The sequence below is a fragment of the Notechis scutatus genome, chromosome 1, assembly GCF_049901735.1.
Source record: "Notechis scutatus isolate UNSWTSFEM ecotype Mainland chromosome 1, rNotScu1.2, whole genome shotgun sequence".
Taxonomy (NCBI): domain Eukaryota; kingdom Metazoa; phylum Chordata; class Lepidosauria; order Squamata; family Elapidae; genus Notechis; species Notechis scutatus.
Genome location: NC_142009.1, coordinates 271,108,329 through 271,130,082, shown reverse-complemented (window position 1 = coordinate 271,130,082; position 21,754 = coordinate 271,108,329). Strand labels below are relative to the sequence as shown.

The 21,754-nt window shown below is 35.1% G+C and overlaps 1 protein-coding gene across 4 annotated transcripts; it reads right to left on the bottom strand.

The window, feature by feature from the left end:
- On the bottom strand, positions 1-21,258 carry GARIN2 (golgi associated RAB2 interactor family member 2). 4 transcript variants are annotated; one of them, XM_087951568.1, is made up of 7 exons: positions 21,175-21,258; positions 13,825-13,974; positions 11,210-11,412; positions 9,705-9,963; positions 7,317-7,564; positions 5,913-5,959; positions 1-164 (listed from the first exon to the last, which is right to left on the bottom strand). In XM_087951568.1, the coding sequence occupies exons 2-7, from the start codon at positions 13,906-13,908 to the stop codon at positions 118-120; spliced, it is 888 nt and encodes a 295-aa protein (XP_087807694.1). In that variant the 5' UTR covers positions 13,909-13,974; positions 21,175-21,258; the 3' UTR covers positions 1-117. The 4 variants fall into 4 exon arrangements, with proteins under 4 accessions (XP_087807694.1, XP_087807695.1, XP_026526805.1 ...); XM_087951569.1 differs by lacking the exon at positions 21,175-21,258 and adding an exon at positions 18,808-18,889; XM_026671020.2 differs by lacking the exon at positions 21,175-21,258 and having other exon boundaries at positions 13,825-14,002.
- Positions 21,259-21,754: the final 496 nt, after the last annotated feature.

The window sequence follows — 21,754 nt, the reverse complement described above, 5'->3', positions numbered from 1 at the left end:
AGAGAACACTCATACAGTTTCTGACTTTCCATTTTCCCATCTGATCACTTTGTTTTCTTCTTTCACTTTGCATCTTCAGCTTAGTTTCTTTTCATATGACAGCACATTTTTTCAATATTATTTGTTAAAAAGTAGTTTAGGGTGACTGATATTTTTTAGGATTCCTGTAAAAAAACAGGAGGAACATGAGGAAAATATAGCCCAGAAAAACAGATTAAAAAGTGTAAGAGAAAAAGAAGAGAGAGAGAGGAAAAAGCATCAAAGGGAAGTATGTGTGTATAGCCAGATTTGAGGATTTAGACAAAACTGACTTTCGTTTTCCCAGCTTTAGTCAACTATCTTTTAAAGTTGCTAATTAATGTTTTTAATAAGAACTATATCTGCTTACAAGCTAGTTTTCTTTTGTCCATTTTCAAGATACATGAGAATTGCTATCCCTAGGTGGAAAGGATAGTTTTTAAAACATCAATTGTATCTCAGTTATTTGGTATAACACAAAATAGCTATGATAGTTCTGTGAAAAACTATTTCAAAAGTAGATCTTATGGATGTTGAAAAACTGGGGAAAGCACTGTTTTGAAAACAAATGAACTCCTTGGCATGCATGCATTGAGAAGAATATATCAAAGAAATGGGTGTGTGGGTAGGTGTGAAATGCAATAGAGAACCTGAAGTACAGGAAAAATGTAAATTTTTGAAAGCTTAGTGACTTAAAGCAAAAATGGGAAAGAAAGGATAATCAGAGGGAAAATAGCTACACTGGAAATTGCTAAAGAATTTGAGAAATCCAGGATAGCAAGAAAAAGCAATGGTGTGGAAAAAGATTGGGGAAAGAAAAGAAAGATAATGAGGAAAGAGTCAGTTTTACTATCTATAGAAATGATCTGCAAATACAAATGTATGTAAATATATATATCCATATTTATTTTTATACAGTGGTACCTCAGTACTCATCATTAATTGGTTCCAGGAGGTGTGATGAGTACCAAAAATATTGAGTACCAAACCATTTTTTTCTATAATATAGTGAGTCACAAGGCAGACGAACATAATTCTAGCTTGTGCGTTGAGAACCAAACAATGAATGGTTGTGAGTTTTTAAAAATAGAATATTATAAATATGACTGCATGCAATGAAAATTAAATTACACAGAATTAAAATTCTAATTGATAGTCACAGACAATAATAAAAAAAGATTAATGTTTCTATAACTTAGGCCCCAGATAAAAAGTGCCATCACCCCATTCAACTTCTATGAGCGAAATGCAAATAGAGATCCTGACAATAAAATTTGAGTACTGGGATGCTTTTTGTTACCTGATTAAGCAAGATACTAGGCACCTGACATATAATTCTTTTAATACACATTGTTAATGTCACTTCTTACTCCATTTGCATTCTATGTTTCCAATGCATACTGCGTATATAATCAGGAGCTCTATGTTATATACATATGTTTCATATGTTTCAAGGATTGGTTTTATAAAGATTTACAGAGATACACACATAGGAATAGGAATGTGGATTTGAATTACTGTTGTTAGAATCACAGAACATGAGTATTCAGAAGAAACTGTACTATCAAAAGAATTTACTAAGTAATGAATTTTGTTAATAAAGGTCATTTTGATTGGTTTTCTATCAATAACACAGTTTCAAATGTCAACAAAGTTTTAAGGGTGCTTTATGTCTTCACTGATTTTTTCCCCCTATCTCAGGCCTTTTCAGGAAATGCTGTCTCTCCCATGTTTTTTTCCATCTAAATGTCAAGCTGCCTCATCATGAGGATCATGTTGTAGTACTATGGGTTAGCTTCCATTATCTGATTGGCTTTTCATAAGCCTGCTTGTGAGTCACTGACTGGTTTGAAAAATTGAGTTGGAGAGGGTGGTGGGGTTTGTTTGTTTTTTTGTAATTGAAAGGCAGACTTTTAATGCTTAGGAGTTTAAAATAGAGTTTTTGATTAATGTTTAATTAATGATGGATGTTTTTCTGATTTCTTTGCTTTTGCAGACAAAATGTGCTTGGGAATAATGAAGGTTGATGACCAATTTCCTAGTCACTAATTATGAAGTTCATGAATGAACCTTTGATAGAACTAATCATTTTCTGTATACTGATATGCATACAGATCCTAAAGCATGGTTGTGGCCTGTATAAAAACCTACTCCTGCTAATAAATTATCCTTCCTGGGTTAGGTTGACAGGCTAGAAAGTAATTTTTAGTAAAATTCTGAAGAAAACAGAGCAGACAAAAGTGAACATAGTTTTCAAGAGTTGGCAGATGAATGAAATAATAGAAAGAGAATGGGGTACCTTATCTTTCTATTTTAAAAGCTACTTAGCTATTATTATATATACCATAAGATGTTTCATAAGATTCACAGATAAATGTTTCCAAAATCACCCATATATTATATACAAGTATCTGATAGTATGCGTGGCTCACATTAGATCAGTATTTCTCAACCTCTGTGTGAACTTCAACAACCAGAATTCTCCAGCCAGCATAACCATTGCTAAGAATTCTAGGAATTTAATGCACTCATATCAGAGTTGCACAGATTGTGAAATACTGCTTTAGATGAAGAGAAAGGCTGCTGATGTCATTCTCTGAGTACATCTTCTGTGATTTTGGTTCAATTTGAGTTAATGAATTGGATAGAATCTACATGTTCAGAAGCCTTCTTATTGAATCTTCATTGCTCAAATTTTACAGACGAAAATCATACAAATTTGATTTACAAACACTGGATAATGTGACGGTTCTGCCAAGTGGAAGCAAAATTCCAGCTCCACACTGTTTCAAAGTTGTGTACTGTAAGCACAACATATAAGAACATGTATTCCTTATTGAATAGTCAATCCTAAGAATAATAATTTTAAATGGCACCATTGATAATTGTGGAGGAAAAAAAATGAGGAAAGGCATTCTTTAGAATTGCAGTAATTATTGGGTTTTTTATTTTTGGCTTTGGTTGCTTAAAATGATTCTTGTGCTGAAATATTATGGAAAGTTTAAATATACTCTAAATTTAAACTGTCAGGCAGAACACATGAATAACATGTCTGGGAACGTCAGTTAGACTACCATGCCTCCAGAAAAGCCCAAATCCAGCCAGAAATTTTAAATACTCAAAATGTCTGATGTGGTAAAGGGCTTCAGAATCAGGTTCTTGCTTCTGCTCAGATGTAGGCCTTAAACCAGTCATGTAATTATTAGTGGTTGCCTGGTTGCAGTTGACAGTTAAAAACTGTGGTTGGCAGTGACAATGGGGACAATGAAAAGGCGCAGGACTTAATTATGAGGTTACTTCGGTAATTTAATATACAAAGATCCAGGTAGTTTCCACAGCCTGATTCAGCAGATGAAAATTTTGAGATTGGGGAAAGAGGCTTTGTTCTCCAGGTACAAAAGGAGAATAGTGAGAAGTTTATTGTTCCCAGTCTTGGGAGCATGAGGTTAAACTAAGTGGATAATTTTGGGAGAGAAAATGATACACACAAGGCAGAATCAATCAGAATAGAGCTGGGAGGGACCTTGGAGGTCTTTTGGTCCAACCCCCATTCAAGCAGGAGACCCTATACCATTTCAGACAAGTGGCTGTCCAGTCTCTTCTGAAAGACCTCCAGTGATGAAGCACCTTCTGAAGGCAAGCGGTTCCACTGGTTAATTGTTCACACTGCTAGAAAGTTTCTCATTAATTCCAGGTTGCTTCTTTCCTGGATGAGTTTCAATCCATTGTTTCTCGTCTTGCCTTCTAATACTTTGTAAAATAAGTTGACCCCCTCTTCTTTTATGGGAGTCCCTCAAATACTGGAAGACTGCTGTCATGTCACCCCAGTCCTTTTTTCCCTCTAGACTAGTCATACCCAATTCCTCCAATTGTTCTTCACATGTTCACAGGCCTTTAATCATCTTAGTTGCTTTTCTTTGCACTTTTTCCAAAGTCTCAACATCTTTTTTCTATTGTGACCAAAACTGGGTGCAGTCTTCCAGGTATGGTCTTACTAAGGATTTATAGAGCGGTACCAATAATTTCACATGATTTTGATTCTATGCCTCTGTTTATACAACCACGGATTACATTAGCTTTTTTGGCTGCTGTCACACACTGCTGGGTCATGTTTAAGTGATCATCCATTAGGACTCCCTCTCACAGATACTGTTTTTTGAGCCAGGTTTTGCCTAATCTACTTATTTATTAATATTTAGGATTACTGAAGGCTGCCTGGGACACCAGAATTGGGGATGGTCAAGTATGGTCTTGTGCTTTCTCAAGGTGGATAAGTGGGCTTGACGGATAAGAAGTCTGATAAAGGAATATTATATTAAAGATAAAGGAATGATAAGTTCACGTAGAAAGCTATTGTTTCATTTCTCTCTGGGTAAATAATGAGTTACGGTGTAGAAAGGATAATTGTTGTTGATGCTGTAGTTGTGATGATAAAATGTGCTGTGAAAAAGAATTAAAACCAGGAAAGACTGGTGAGGGAAGAATGCATCAATCAGTACCACAAGGGAATATTATGGGACTGGAATAATGGAAGGAATAGAAATGTAGAGGAATTGAAAGGATCCGAGACTTTCCACAGGAAAAATGGGTAGGTAGATATCATCTGTGTTAATATTCCAAGCAAAGGCATGGGTTGAGGAAGTTGGACCAACTGACTAAAAATGTTGTTCAGATCAGTAACTGAATATGTCCTCTTTATTGTACTTTAAGGTTTAGCAGTCTTAATACTAGTAGTGTTCATTTGATTTTACTCAGAATAAAATATACAGTCTGTCATGCAAAACACTTCTGGCTTACATGCAATGTTAAATGTATATTAGATACGATAAAAAGTGCAGTAAGAAATAATAAATGTAATAAAACCAGTACCCATGAACAATTTTAGAGGCTTCCTAAAATGCCAAAGCAAATTTAAAATTCATCATGTGCTTAAATTGTAATAAAGCCAGTGCACAGCCTATTTCTAAGAGAGACTGTTCTATAGAATGAGTGCTATAACAGAAAAGGTTGCCTGCTGATGCCAAACATAAATTCACGGGACATTGCCCAACAACAAAAGCTTCTAATGATTTCAGTGGCCTATTAAAGATATATAGGAAGAAATGTTTTCTGTGGGGAAGCTCAGGACTTTATAAATGATTAAGAATTCTTAAGGCTGCTGCCTTTCACTCTAGCTGAAGCTTCCAGACTATGCAGAAAGATGCCATACCAAATTGCATTACAGATAGTCCTCGACTTATAGCTGTTTTTTTAACAACAGTTCAAAGTTACGATGGCTTCAGAAAAAGTGGTTTATGACCTGTCCTTGCACTTATGACCATCGCACCACCCCTGTGCCACGTGATCCCAATAGGGGCGTTTTTGGAAACCAACTTGCATTGGTGACCAATTGCAGCATTCTGCGGTCATGTCACGATTTGCAACCTTTCCAATCTGCTTCAGGCAAGCAATATATCAAGCTGGGTTGCTTGATGAGCGTGTGAGTTGCTTAATGACCATGATAAAAACGGCGATAAGCGGGTCTGATCACGTGATGCCTCGCTTTTCACCAATTTTAACGATGGAAATCCTGGCCCCAGTTATGGTTGTAAATTGAGGACCACCTGTAAGTTTTTCTCACTTTAAGTTACTACTGAATAAATAGCTAAAGGTAATTCAGGAATAGTTACTGCATATAAGGCAGAGGTGGTAAAAATGTTTTTATCACTGCAAGATCTTGATACTTTCACAGTTGCATAATTCTGAGAGCAGTTTTAAACTGAATATTCCTAATTCTCTACTGGGGTACAAAGCTATTTTTTTAACCTGGAAACTGCCTGTTCCTAAGAGCTTTCCAGGGTTCCAAGACTTTGCCTGCTGGCCCTAATCCACTTTGATATGAAGTTTATTCCTACCTGAAGATTGCAGTCGTTTTTCACTTCTGGTAAAAGGTGCCCTTTCCCTGCAAGCAATAAGGACAATCAAAACTAGTAAGATTTTATCCTGAGAATTTAAGGAAGATTTCTAAGTTTTCTATGATTTCTAAGCTGAATTACACACAGCAACAAATAGATATTGCTTTTATTAAACAAAGCAGGGGCATTTGAAGTAGGTAACAAAAATCAAAGTTGTAATGGCTTTGAAGGAATCAAGTTCCATATTTTGCCACAAGAAGAGTTCATAGTATGTGGGGAGCTGGCTTACTCATCTTTTCAGTGCTGTTTCCTTACAAATTTCTCTGATTCACCTCAACGATGTTGGAATCTCTCCCAAACCCACGATAAGAATTGTTGCTGATTTAAATGTTTTCTTCTGTTCGTATAGCTCAGGGGTCTTCAAATTTGACAGTTTTAATAGTTGTGGACTTCAACTCCCAGAATTGTTCCTCCAGTCATGTTAGCTCAGGAATTCTGAGAGTTTAAGTCCACAAGACTTAAACTTGCTAAGTTTGTAGACCCTTGGTATGGCTGTTTATTTAGGGGGTTTAAAAAAGTTGTAGGCCTCTTTGCAGTGTGATAAACAGTTGCAGAAGAAGAACACGAGGCTATTCATTTGATACTTGCTCCATATTAAGATGCTTTTGCCCAATTTACTACTTCAGGTAAGCTACATTTGGATGGGCACTTCTATCATTGCTTTGCAGAATTATATCAATTTGTAGAAATATTCATATTGTGCAGTTTCAAACTCCAATACAAATTCCTTTCTCTGCAGAAAATGTGAGATTCTAAATTGTTCATGTCAGCTAGAGATTATGGGAGGTGAGTTTCAAATAATTGGGGGCCATCAGATTGGGGAATGCTGCTGTATTTTATTGCATTGTTTGGGTACATTTTGTTTAATTTTTTTTCCAACTGCAAGTTAAAAGAATATTAATAAATTTGAGATTGTACAACTAGTAAATGTTAGATAGTTGCTCTGTTAAAATAGTTACTTATGTAATGCAAAATGTCCATTGTTCAAAGTTGATAATGTGAATTTATTACCTTAGTCACCTTAGTTTTAGAGTTATATTACTTTCATTTTAGACATTCAGATGTAGATTTATCTTTTGGTATTTTCTTCTTTGTGTTCTAGATCAAAATTTGAAATCCTATGGTTCACCATCCCTCTAGTGTGCTTAATAAATGGGGTCTTAGGACCAAGGAATATGTAAAGTGCTCCAAAGGCTGCATTACAAGCCAGATGTACTGGTATAAAAACTCTATGCTGAATCAGAAGATGGAAAATATATGTATTGTACGTATGCCTGCATATGTCCTTATATGTGTGTGTGCGTGCGTGTGCGCGCACACACACATCAATCTGTATTTACTTACCTAGATTTTTTCTTTCTGATAGCTGTCCCGATTAATTCTTGACTAAATTTGTTTTGTTTCATTGAGTCTGCATGGGGCTGTTTCATGTAGCTGTCGGAAGAAACTATTGTTTGGCTCTTGTTCTGAAATTCTGCAATAGAACCCACAACATCTGAATAGGTGACACGCTTGGAAGATGCTTTCTTACTGAGTTCTGTTGACTCTTGACTGACTGGTTGATTTGTAAGAGGTTCTACTGTGTTTTTTTCCTGAGGAAGAAAGAACAAGAAAGCATACAGAATCAGGCCATATGTAGCAAAACCTGAACACCTGGTATAAAACTCTGTACAGTAAAACTACCATGAGTTTCTGTGAATTTGCTGTGGAGATGATTCAGAGTGCAACCTAGAATATTTAACCCAAATATTTCCCTGTAGATTGGGAAGAATGAGAGGCACAAAATGACAAGCAGAAAAGAATACATGAAATCACATTAGCAATATTTTAATAGGTTTTAAACTATTATTAAATTTAATATTTGTAAGTATGATTTCTGTCCCAAAGGTCTTTTTCAAGAGGCAACTGGACTTTCTGGTTTTTCTTTGAAGACGTTTCACTTCTCATCCAAGAAGCTTCTTCAGCTCTGGAGCTGCCTCTTGAAAAAACGCCTTTGGGATAACCATAACCTGCATGACTGAGAATTTCCATAGATAAGTATGATTTATATTTAAATGTATTGTCACAGAGCATATTGTAACATTGATTTACTTTAAAAGATTCTGCTGTGCAGCTTATTCTTTTTTGCATTTTTCTTGTCACTACATGTAATAATTTCAGTTAAATGTATATAACTGCACACTAAATCCAGTTATTTGGACTTAAAAGGTCTGTGGATTAAGATTTAAGATGTCATTATTTTTCATTGCTTTTCAGAGATGACATGGTTTCTCTCGCATAGAAGTTAACCACGTGGTATGCAGCTAATTCTAGATTTTTTCAAATACTTGCATTAAGGACACCTTATGCTGATGTCACAGCGTCCTGATCTTGTATCATTTGTAAGCAGCCTGCTTTATGCTGGCTGCGGACTGACAGTAGAAAAGACATTGAAAAAAAAAAAGATATCCTCTCCTATGGAACCTCCCTAGAATAGCTCTTGAAAAGTGTATATTTTATATCATGTTTAAGTTCATACTATATAGGCTGCAGAATCCTTAAGATGTAACATTCCAGGCTTTTGGCTGCCTATTTTTCAGTCATCGAGAGCCCCTGGCTGCAGATCATGTGTGAAATGTTCAAGTCTAGCAACACTTTTTTTTTTTTTAATTGGGTGACATTTTTACTAGTGGGATGTGGGATGTATATTATATAATGCCACTCTGGAAAATGTATTATGTAGTTGAATTATTGAATTGAAATGTAGGATTTGAAGAAATAGAACATTTTTATTGATTCATCCACAACATAAAATTTCTCCAGGATTTTTAATTTTTTTCTATTACTTTCCATGCCTTTTGTCTATGGAGATTCTCAGTTATCTAGGTCATGGTTGTCCCAAAGGTACTTTTTCCAAAAGACAACTGGACTTTTTCCTTGAAGAACGGAAGAAATTTTTGGGATGAGAAGCAAAACATCTTCAAGGAAAAACAAAGAAAGTCCAGTTGCCTTTTGAAAAGGAACCTGTGGGATTGCCATGCCTTTGTGTTACACATGAAATACCTTAGGAGTTTTTTTTAATTGTACAGCAATTAATTGTGATATATAAAATTGCCCAATATCAAATGTTTCTGAATTACTTCAGTGTGTATGATACCTTGGTTTCTTTTACATGTGCAATTGATTTGAAAACTGTATGACACCGCAAAATGTGTAATTTGCTCTGGATGACTATATTCTCTTTCAAGATTTCCTTTTGTCATGATCATTTTTCAGGCAGGGATTCTTAAGGAATGAATTATTTAGATTCCATCTTTCTGTCTATCTATATTTTTATCTTAGCAGTTCAAAAATTTTCTTCTGCTTAAATAGGAATTTGGGCCAGGCCAACCCACTAACCAATAATTTTATTAAGCAATGTATGCTTGTATCTCCCAATCTTCTCTGAAGACTTGTAAGACTATTTCAGAGCAAAGCAATAAAAGCATAGCAATGTTTTTTTTTCTTCACACCAGTTTTTAGAAACATCAAAAAAATTAAAGGTCAGTTTATATGTAAGGTACTTTCCCTAACATGGTAAAGTGAACAAAGAATTGATATCGAAGTCACTTTTTTTAAAAAAAATCAACTTTACAAAAATACCTATTTTATTGAACAGTTTTGGTATATGTGGTGTTTGACTGCTCAGGGTCTCATTTCCAACAATATTCCTGGCTTGTGAAGTAATGTTGGGTCTACCCAGTATATGCTTACTTGTATTCCTGTTTTATTCCCGATGGCTTTATTGTCCTCCTGGGTTTCAAAATCCTTATAAAGAGTATTAATTGAAGGCCCTTCAGATTTAGATTTCAGCAGATTGATGAGCCGCACCCACTGAGAGAATATCTCACTCTGCCTCTGTGGTGAAGCGCAGAGTTCTAGGTAGTAGGAGCGACCATTCACCAACTTCAGCTTCAGCCGTCTCTTATTAGCAGAGTGAACGGAGAGATCTACAAACTGCAAAGGCAAGAACCTGCAACAAAGTTGTCACATCAGTGTCAGAAAGGTAACATTTTAACAATTCATTACATTGAACAGGACAGGTTTCAAACAGATTTAATTATTGATTTGGATTGCCTGTAAACAAACATGTACAAAAGTACATTTTATGAAGGAAGACTGGCAACAGGAGTGCATATAATAGAAAGAAGCCATTGAATAGTATACGTAATCCAGACAGGTTTTCCAACTTCTTGAATGGTAAAATAAGAAAAAAGTAACAATGCAAAAATGCATAACATTTTAAGGTACATTTCTAGTTTTGCACTATCTGGCACTCTAATTTTATAATGTTCCATGTATGTCCTTCACTGCATTACATTGGTGCCAGTTTCCATTTGGGTGACACCTCATCAGTGCTATGTTACTTGTTACTTGCTTGGGCCATTTAGATACCGTATCATCTAGACCTGGCCTGTCGAACCAGGCCCGTCAAACTGGCAGGTGGATGCCTGTGAGGCTTGATGCCTCATGTGCAGGCCATACATACCTACCCTGGCTCTGCAAAGGCAAAAAACATCACAATACATCACAATACGTCATGTGACGCAATTAAGTTTGACATCCGTGATCTAGACTATATTTTTCTATTTTATTAAGAAGAACATCATCAGAAAAAACAGATATGGTTTGGAAGTGGTTTGTCATTGCCTGCTTCCTAAGGCTGAGAGAAACTGACTGGCCCAAAGTCACTCAGCTTCATTTGTGTCTAAAGTAGGAATAAAACCCACAGTCTTGCGTTTTCTAGCCTGGTGTCTTAACCACTAATTTTATTTTATAACATAGGTTACTACTAATGATTACTGCTACAAATATATATATATATTTGTATATATACTAATGATTACTGCTACAAATTATATATATATATATATATATATATATATATATATATATATATATATATTATATCACACATCAATCACACACTTTCATTTTATCAGTGGCATCACTGGCATCAGCTGGGCAATCTTCAGCAAGAACTGAAAGTAATTTATGAGCTATAAATGGATTTATAAGGGATAATAAATGGATTTTTGATGTTAAGAGTAATTACAAAAGGAAATTAATCTTGTGTATGGAAAAAGTTCTTACATAAGAGAAAATGGGAATAGTGGATAAAATTTGTCCTGTTTCTCCCAATCAACTTACGGTAAATAACTATATACTTGAGTATTTTTTAAAAATAGTTTAGTAGTTTAGTTCAGTAGTTAACTCACCTGGTGAGTACCAGTTCTTCTTTGGAGTGTGAGGGCTGGGTAGATGGTGGGTAGGCTGAAAGGTCTTCTTTGGAGGAATAGGGAGATGAATTGGCAAGCAGCATTACATTTGGCATTGACAGTTTTGTGCTAGAGGCACATATGCCCACAGTCACATAGTTGGGACGATTATGAAGGTAAATTGATCCACCTTTCCTATTTACCTGAAAAAAAAAAGTTTGTTCCAAGCATAATAAAAAGTGCAGTTACCAGAAACTAACATAATTCTGGCGCGTGAGTGAATGATGAAATTAAGAAAAAAGAATTATAGCAAATCAGGGGGAAGTAAAAGATGACAATAATGGTTACAGTATATGAATGAACTCAAAATAGATACATTCTTGGAAAAACTATGTTATTACAAAAATTTATCAAGATGATAAACAGTTACTCATATAGTCACCACAAGATGAATTCACCTCAATGGCTCATCAAAAAAGAATTAGCATATGAAATGATGAAGAGCTATAAACAAGTGTTAAAGTACAGTACATGAAGAGAGTTACGGTAATTAAATACTTATACCAAGGTCCATTTGTTGGGTTGAGCTGAAGAGTACATTTAATTCCTGGATAACATTATACAACTGACAACTTACTTTTGATTGAATTAGAACTTAGGGTATTTACTAAAACACATTAAAAGTATGTTTTGATAATCACTCCAAAGAGCATATATACAGTATAATGCTAAAGTTAAAGCACTGCAGCATTAGAATAGCTACATGAGTTTTATTGATTCTAAATTTTATACATAAACAGTCATGTGTATCTCTTAGAAATTGAGTCTAAGTAGAGGATAATATATCAGAGTAATTAATTAGTAGCTATTTTTATTTCAGTCTTAGAAATGGTGTAGATTTGCCATTGACAAAGCAAATCTATACCATAGGGTTAATGAAGAAGGGCCATAATTGGCACACCAGTTTAAGGTAATACATTTTGTATTCTTCCTTGAAGGAGAAGGAGGAGGCTTCAATGGAAAGCCAGGAGACCAAACCTGAGGTCTTCAGCCAGAACTGATCCCTTAGCGTCTAACTTTCTCCAAGATCAAAGAGCTGAAAAGTACAGGGTTACCCTGAATTATGAAATTATTCTTTGAGATTAATAAGAGTCCTTAAGAGTTGTCCCTGGATATCACTCGTCAGTTTAGTCCAGTGGTATCTCAGTTGCCTATTGCAAAAGATCCTGTTGCAGGCTAGTCACACTGCTGGAAGTAACAGTTGTGACAACCTCATTTCATGTCCAGATTCCCTGAGCATTACCAAATTATGGAATTTTTGCTTGTTTAGCAATGCTTTTCAATTGCGTTTCACTCTCTGACAGCTTGATCACTCTGTTTAGCAAGTTTTAGTGACCTGAATTGCACATTTTCTGATCTTGGCTAGCTCAACATCTTTCTGTCCTTCCCTTCCTCCCCTGAGCTCATAGCAAAAAAAATGAAATTTGTCCCCTATGCTATAGTAGTCTCTTGAGACCTCAACCCATAGCATTGCATAATCCTTTTCTCATGACAGTTTGAAAGGGACATCTAAACCAATTAGTCCAATTTCCTGCAAAAGAATTCAAAGTATAGGATCTGAGAAAACCAAGCACCAAGATATGACTCAGATCTTCTATTAGGAATAATACAGCAGTTTTAATGTCTTTCCTAAATTGATCAGCTGCTAACTGGAGAAATTCAATTTAATTCAAGTTTTGACAGGATTAAGTTGTTAATGTGGCCTAAATCAAACCAAACCAAATTAAATTCTGAGGCGCAATTCATCATTAAGAGTTCCCTTGGGGGTTAAAGAAAGGAATAGTAATGCTGGGTGTTGCTGCTTTCTTTGTTACAGACTTAAAAAAAAAGTTAAAAGGCAACTATTACATATTCAAGCAATAGTATGTATGATGTGAGTAACAAAGGATGCATGCCTTGTAGACTAGGATATGCAAACAAAATATTTCATATGCTTTACATAGAATACAAACCCTTTGTGTATGTTGTGCTTTTGATTTAATATATACAATGCCTGGATGACTTGAACAGCTGTATACTAGGAATGAAAAGAAGAGGGGACAGGAGAGAACCCTAGGAGGATCCACAGCTTAAAAGTTCTGGGGTTTAGTAATGGACTTTAAATTTGGAATGGACATGGTGCTTCAATAGCGATTGGAAATGCTGCAAAACGATATAACTATTCATAAAACCTATTTTTTAAAAAGGACATTGCAAACATCTGTGAAAAACCACTTAGAAATCTGTTTGCATTGAACAATACTAGCCTTGAAGGTAGATAAAAAATTTTTATTCCAAATTGGTAAAATTGAATTGAATTATTTGAATTCTCAGTATCCAAAGTGGTTTCTTAAAAGAAATTAGTTATTTCTTGTTTCAAGGTAGAAAGGAAAGAAAGTTAAACAATAATTCTGATAAAAGCTACTTAATCCTGCTGTCCTATATTGGTATGGAGGGAAAAGCCTGAGGGAACAAGTAGTGGGCTAACCTTTCCATCTATCTTTTTTACTTTTTCAGTCCCTGTAATTGAAAATCTTTCTACCAATTAAACAAGTGCACTTCAAAAAATAAATTACCTGAATAAATTTACTTTCAAACACAGGAGCAGATTTCAAGGGAATATATTCTCCTTTGTCAAGAACTTTCTGCAGATCTCCCATAGCAGGTTTGCTGATTTTGTTGCTTGTGTTTTTAAAGCTTTTAAAAGTGGCAGCTGTTTATTATACCTAAACACAAGACAAGAACAAATGATACTTTTATAGAAGAACTATTTACTAATGGATATACTGCTGCCTCCACTATTTCAGACTATTGGAGAGAGTGCTTTGGAAGCATTGATTTTCAAAGCTTTTGAAGGGCATATCATGCGTTGGTGTCCATTACTATCCTGAATGTCTAGGGGTGATTTCTGTAAACTCTGACATTTGGACATAGTAATGTTCAGGCATGTTATTTTAGAGATACTTACTGCTATTAATAAGCTCCATCTGTATAAAGATGGATTTAAGGATTCAGAGATGAGTGGTTGCTTTTGAGGGATTTCAGATAACTTCACTTTTTAGTTTGTAATTTTAATCTGTTTTTATGTTTTAGAATGGTTTTTATTTCTGTATGTTTTATTATATTGTAAGCTCAGTGTTACTTCACTTTGCGAGATGAGATGATATAAATTTGATAAAGTGGGCCACTAAAATGATCCAGAAAAGGTAAATTATTACATGAGGATTAAGACTTGGTAATATAAGAAGAGATTGTAGTAGGCTCTTCTGAAAAGTTTTAGCAGTGTTGGACATAATACTCTCTGGGGAAGCCAAGCCCTGCAGCAAATGTATAATGTATTAGGACACATGCTCATCAGCTAGACTGAACTGAATTCAGCAAATGCTCTTTTGGATAACTTGAAGCATCATTCACAGATAATTTCTCTGTAAAGTCAAGCATTTTATAAAGCACGTTTGGTTTATTTATAGAGAAATGGGCAAATTGTTACTTTTAGATTAAGCATTATTTTCAGTCTACAGTGTATGAATTTCTCCTTAATATATATTTGCTGAGACAGAGTTTTTACTTATAGTGGTTTCAAGTTCATATATATTGGTTTGAAAAATGGGTTTTTATTGGATAAGTTCATATAAAAAAGCGTTACATGACAAACACATTTTTAACATTCCTGTTTTGGATTTAAGCAACTAATAAGCCAATCCTCCATAAGCAGTCCCAAAGGTGCTTTTTTCAAGAGGCAACTGGGCTTTCTGGGTTTTCTTTGAAAACGTTTAGCTTCTTATCTAAGAAGCTTTTTCAGAGCTGAAGAGAAGAGCTTAAGAAGTTTCTTGGATGAAAAGTGAAACATCTTCAAAGAAAAACCAGAAAATCCAGTTGCCTCTTGAAAAAAGTACCTTTGGGACAACCATGACCTGCATGACTGAGAATCTCCATAGACCTCCATAAGCAGGTGAAGAAATTTTCATTATTTTAGCCTAGAATTAGAAAGATGGCAGGCCAATAAGCAAACATATACAGTATCTATTTGTATATCGGTTACATTTCCACAATGAACAAGTTACAAATTTCTAATAATGTCTCTCCTTAAAAGGGATTTCTGTTAGGAGAGCAGGTGGGATGTACTCAAAGAAGTAGGGAAAGCAACTGAAACCATGTGATCAAAACGTCATTTTTAAACATGTGTCTCAAATGCAATGCACAAAAAAAGAGACTATTGCAAATGCCATTTTAGATTTTTGGCCTCCCACAGTGGATGGCTTGGCTATTAAATCTTATTTCTCTCTTTCTTTTTTACAGGCCATTGAATTTCTCGAGATGAACAGTTAAAAAAGGCCCAATAACATCCTCCCCCAACAGTTTGTAATGATCCATTAAATGGTCCAGAAGTCAAGAAGCAAGTGCTCCCTTATAGAATTTTCCAAGCCATCATTGGCATTCAGATGTGAGAGAAAGTTGTGTCACAATAGAAGCATATGCAAAACGGAATAGCTTACCTGACATCATGCAGTAAGGTGTAGTTAGAAATGACAGGTATTGGTACATATAAGAATCATGGAACTGGTTGTTAGGAAATGGCTACATTTAACCTCTTTTGGGTGCAGTTGCTTTCTTGGTCCATGGCCCTTTTTAATTTGTGAGAAAAACTCCAAATAAGCAACCTCACTGGTATCTGATATTATTCATTAGCTTTGACACAATGTTTAATATTAGTTCTTCATACATTCTGTTTCAGTACATGCACATTTATTTCACATTGAAATATGTTGAAGAGCAGAATGAACCAAAATAGTGACATTATCAATGGTTTTTGACAAATGCTAGAAATGAAGAAAATAAATACTGAAATCCTTGAGAGAGCAAATATATGATCAGTAACACATAATAAGCATTATCCCTGCACACTATCATTATTGTATTGTATTGTGGAATTCTTACCAAGTCCATTGCACAGTTCAGAAATTATTACCAGATACAATTCAATAAAATGATCTGAATAGGGATGTAAGAAAGAACAGCTGAGGACATTTAATCTCTGGACTATCTTCAGTGTTGAAGATTACAGTTGGCCCAAACTGATGATAGTATTATTTAGTGGCAACTTTTTAATGATTAATGGTGAAGAACACAATGAAAAATTATGGTGTGTGTTTCTTACTGAGGGTTCTAAGTCCTAAGTATGCTTACAGAATTAAAATAGCTTGTATTCAAGCTATTTTGTTAAAGATGGGCCACAATCCAAACTCTAAAAGTTCACAATATTAAAATTAAGAACATTTAGAAAGTGTCATAGTAAAATTATTCAATATACAACAGAATTCTTACATAAAACTGTATAGGTTGTCTGCATGTTCCTGGATTTTTCTCTGGACAAGAGCAAACAGTGGATACAAGGATAAAAGATTTGAAAAATAAACCAACCTATCCAGTCCCAGCAGGTTGTGAGACCATAATGCCTTATTAGCATATTTGTGTCAGACAAAGGAATCACTACATACAATGTTTACTTAACCTTTTCATGGTGAGAGAAGCAAGTGTTTTCTACAAAAATCATAAGTAAAAAGTATGTTTGGAAAGGAAAACATTTTTGTATACTAGGCACAGAGTAAACATCATTTGGCTGGATAAACTTCAGCAAAAAATAATATCTTTTTAAAAGCAAGTCTATAAAGTAATATAGTTTAGTTCTTATTAAACTCATGCTACATTAAAAATAGCTTGTTAAATGTTAAAATGCATGTTTGAAAAACAGTCTGCAGTAATTGTGCGTTCACCATATCCTTAATTTCAGACTTCACTTCTGTGGAATAGATTCTCAATAGAAAGTTAGTTCAATTATTTTTTCATACAATTTTGATAAGAATACAATTAAGATTTCCTAGATGAGCACAGGGTATATTGTAATTATAATGAATTGTGCAGTGGTCTTTGTTATTGTCCAGAATTCCTAGTAGTATCTTCCAATCATAGATCATTACTGCAAGTTTTTGCAAAATGCCTATGGTTTCATTGATGCAAAGTATAACTTTACTGTTCAACAACACAGCTAATGGAAAATGTTTTGTTCTTGTAAGAAAGACTTAGGTGAGAAATTTTTAAAAATCTGACTATATCTTCATTTAGAATGAATTCTTGGGGAGAGTGGCAAGCAAAAGAGCAACAGAAACACTAAGATGGTTTTCTGAAGGAACCTGGTTGAGGGAACCTCAGTTTGCAGGTCACAGATTGGGTGCTTGGAGTACATATATTGCTAACTTCTGTTCTCCAAACTCACCACCACCACCATCCAGTCTTGCAAATACCGTGTTTCTCATGTAATAAGGCCGGGTCTTATTTTTTTTTGAGCCCCGAAAAAATGGCTAGGCCGTCTTTTCGGGGGTGACTTAATTCCCCCCACCCCCTTGCATCTTCAGGCGGGCGGCGACGGCTTGGATGTTGACCTCGGCGTTGGTGGGGTACTTCGTATCGGGGTCAACGCAGGCAGCACCATATCCGGGTGTGCAACAAAAGTACTTCCTAATGGCAAGCCCCCCCCCACCATTCCCCATCATTTTGCATGTTTTAATATAGGCCTTAATTTAGGGGGAGGGGCTTAATTTCGTTTCATGCCTATAAAACATGCTGGGACTTTCTATTGGGGGAGGCCGTATTGTTGGAGAAACAGGGTAATAGTAATTTCATTTAAACAGAGTTGCTCACTGCTTTTCCCCAATGCTGTTATTTGCTTCCACTTAATTTGTTTCCTTCCACCTAACTTCTTGGTGGGAAAATGGGAGTGGACACTGAATTCAGTACAATCTTCATCCTGTATGTTATAGATAACATACTACCATCCGGCCATTTCAAGTGTTATAGAATTGACAAGATAATTTGTATTTTTGATGTTTCTTTTAAGTAGTTAAAAAATTACATCTCTTGCAAATATTGAGTTTTTTGTTATATGCAAGTTGTATCTCTAAAAGTAAGCTAATGGTTCTAAAAGGTTGAATTCTCAGCTTCCTTTCCATCTTCCATTATTTTTGAAGACCCCAAAGCACTGCCTAGAATACATCTAATTAAAAAAATCTTTTTCCTCTTTTCTATTTGTCTTAGAAAGGTTGTGCTAGTAATTCTGATTCAAGGTTATACAGATTTATATGTTGGCTTTCATGAATGCTATTTCTTTAGGTAAAAGGTGAGAGAGAGCTATGTTGAAAGAATTTCAAAGCTCATGACTAAATGGTTTTCTTGGTGCAAAGAAAGCTCCAAATGAAAGAAATTTCCCACAAAACATAGATGACTAAGTTTGGTCATGTTTGCCTGGACTAACAACCTTCTCATTTTTCAGAGGAAAGAAGCAATAGTTAGCTTTGTAAATCACTGATATTCAGTTGTGATGATAGAAGTCAGAAATGATGGAGAAGGACACTTTCTGCACATTAATATTGGAAGTGTTACACTTATCAAAAACTATAAAAGATTAGTGAATGTGATCCATAACAAAGAAGTGAAACCTTTAATCTCATCAAGAAATAAAATAAAAAATTCAAAGTCAGAATTTGATCACATTTATAACACACCTTTTAATATTCCATTCAAGATTATGGGCATTCTTAAGAACAAATGGCTAAGATTTTTGCTTTCAGACTCAATCAGCCACATTCTATTTTCACTTTTCTCTGACAGATGAGTTGAAGAGTTTATTGTGTTAGTAATTTTCACAAAGAGCATTAAACCACTTTCAGATGATAATTTTCAGGTCTAGTCAGTTCCCATAAGGGTTGAACTGGTGACATATGAAAGACTGGCATCTATTAGCATTATTACTGTAGCCATCCTGTTCTTTGAAAATGAAGTATTACTTCTTTTATATATGACATAAAGGCTGACAAAATTTAATATCCTTCTGCAAGAGAAAATGAGAAATATAATTGTTATAATAATGCCTTAGAAAAAGGTCTGGGGGGAAAAAGTGATTATTCATTCTGTTCCCACACAACATCCTTATTTTTTTCCCAAACATAGGTGACTTCTTTAGTGAACTAGAAAGGATTCTGATACCAACTGATCATACAGAGAGGGCACAGCTAAATTTCGGAACTGAACAAGGGATGGGATGCTGAAAAAGAAATCTTAAAGAGAATGTAAGGACAAAAATGTATGAAAGGACATGTTAGAATTAAATTATATTATTTAAAACAGTAACAATATACTTTATTCTCCTAATAGCACATCATCTAGTAAATGGGTGGAGGAACAATGGTCCCCTACATTTTGGACTACCAATCTCATCACAATGATAAGGCACTACTAAAGGCTACTATACTAGAATTAAAGATTACAGATCCCTTAAATTCTGTTAAAATTGAACTATTATCAAAGTACACAAAGGATGGTAGTATTTGAACATTATTTATACAGATAGTCCTTGACACATGACTAATTGAGCCCAGAATTACGGTTGTTAATTGTTGTGATTATAAGTCAAGGCATCATGTGACTGGACCTGATTTTTCCTCCCACTTTTTTGTGGCAGTTGTTAAGCAAATGCAGCAGTCATTAAGTGAATGGTACAGTCATTAAGCAAATCAGTTGTCCCCAATATGTATTGTTTTGCTGGAAACTGGAAGTGAATGCCAGAAACCAGCCAAAAAAATACAACAAATTGCAGACATGTGGCCATGGGATGTTGCAAACAGCTGTAAAGATGAGTCAGTTACCAAATACCCCAAATATGACTGCAGGTGATGGTGATGACGGTGGTGGTGGTGCAGCCATCATAACTGAACAGTTGTTAATTGACCAGTTGTAAGTCAAGGTCTAGCACTAGCACTTAGACTTATATACCGCTTCACAGTGCTATACAGCGGTTTACAGAGTCAGCATATTGTCCCCAACAATCTGGGTACTCATTTTATCCACCTTGGAAGGATGGAAGGCCGAGTCAACCTTGAGCTGGTGAGAATTGAACTGCTGGCAGCCACCAGTCAGCAGAAGGGGTCTGTGGTACTGCATTCTAACTGCTGCGCCACCTGTATTGACCTATAGTTATTAAGAAATAATATATTTTTCAGGACCATTAGCTTATTTGACAACTTCAATGAGGGACCTTCTGCAAATTGTTATTTTTTTCCAGAAATAATTTCTCTTGCTTGATTAGATCAGTATTTCTTAACCTCAGCAACTTCAAGATGGGTTGACTTCAACTCTCAGAAGTACTCAGCCAGCATAGATTATCAGCTATCTATTTTGCTCCTCTCAATGTTACGTCTTTCCTTCCATTCATATACAGTGTTTCCCTATACAGTTTGTCTATATATAATTTCTCTGTATTGAGTAATTAGCTAGTACGTACCTTAACATTCATTATTTCATCAAATTTCTGCTGTTTTTTTAAGCCTTGCCAAAGTGGCCTGACTTGTTATCTCTCTGATGATTTTCTTGATGGCACTTGCAATATAAAAGCTAGTGTGAAGTTAATAAGTAGTTGTTTAATATAATTAAGGTATTAGTGATAGATGTCTCAAAGATGCTGTTTTTTTTTCAAAAGGCAACTGGACTGTTCTTCTTTGAGCAAGAAGAAAACGGTTTGCTTCTCATTCAAGAAGCTTCATCAATTGTGACTAGATGGTGGGGGGATGAAATGGTAGGTTCTGACAGGATGGTGGGGGGCGGAATGGAAAGATTATATTTCTTTATAGTCATCTGGTCGTTAGCACTCTCTCTGAGAGTCATTGAGTCCCCTTGGGGGTTTATCTTTGCTGTGAATATGTTCCCTTAGAACACAATGCTCTATATATCTATGCAGAAGTGAAGGAAAGGTAAAAATCTGCAGAGAAAGTATAATTGTAGAATATAGATATGTGAAATATAAGCTTTAGAGAAGAGATATTAGTAAACATAAGGAAGAGACCTGTTAACGTTTAGAAGAATAACAAAAAACTTACTTTAGTGCAGGAAACAGTGAATGAACATGCTTGTGTTGGCAAATAATCTTAGAACATTGAAGTGTGAGAACTACGAAATACAAACAGAAAGGCATTTTTCATGGGGAGCAGAAATTTATAGAAATACACAGAAAAAAATCAAAATCAACAGTAACGATGGCCCAAAGAATCAATCTGGATTAAAGCCATTTGTAAAGTAAGATTTTTGAAATACAATATGAGATTAAGAAGTGATTTCTTCTTAAGAGTTATACAAATGTCTTTGTGCTATTACCAACAAGTTGTGATATTATCTTCATTTGTAAAAAGATGTTTTACCTAATTTAAACAAAAATGAAAAGCATTGCACTTTTATAAATCTGCATTTTTGTAAGTATCTTGTTTAAGAGAGCACACCTTTTTATTTCTAATCTGGTTATGATGTTCAGTGAAGAGGGCAGATAAATCAAAGGAGTTATTGGAAGGAATTATCTAACTCTAACTCGTCTAACTATTGACATTAAGCTAAACTTTCTAGTGTTAAACTTTCTACTTATTCTTCTTCTAGAGAAGAAATGTTCACCATCATTGCTTGGCTTAT

Coding starts and splice junctions, on each gene's coding strand:
- GARIN2 (XM_087951570.1), bottom strand. CDS start 13,908: ATGGGAGATCTGCAGAAAGTTCTTGACAAAGGAGAATATATTCCCTTG. Junction 11,413..13,824: donor TTGAAAGTAAATTTATTCAG/GTAATTTATTTT, acceptor TTTTTTTTTCAG/GTAAATAGGAAAGGTGGATC. Junction 7,565..9,704: donor GGAATAAAACAGGAATACAA/GTAAGCATATAC, acceptor TTTCTTCCTCAG/GAAAAAAACACAGTAGAACC.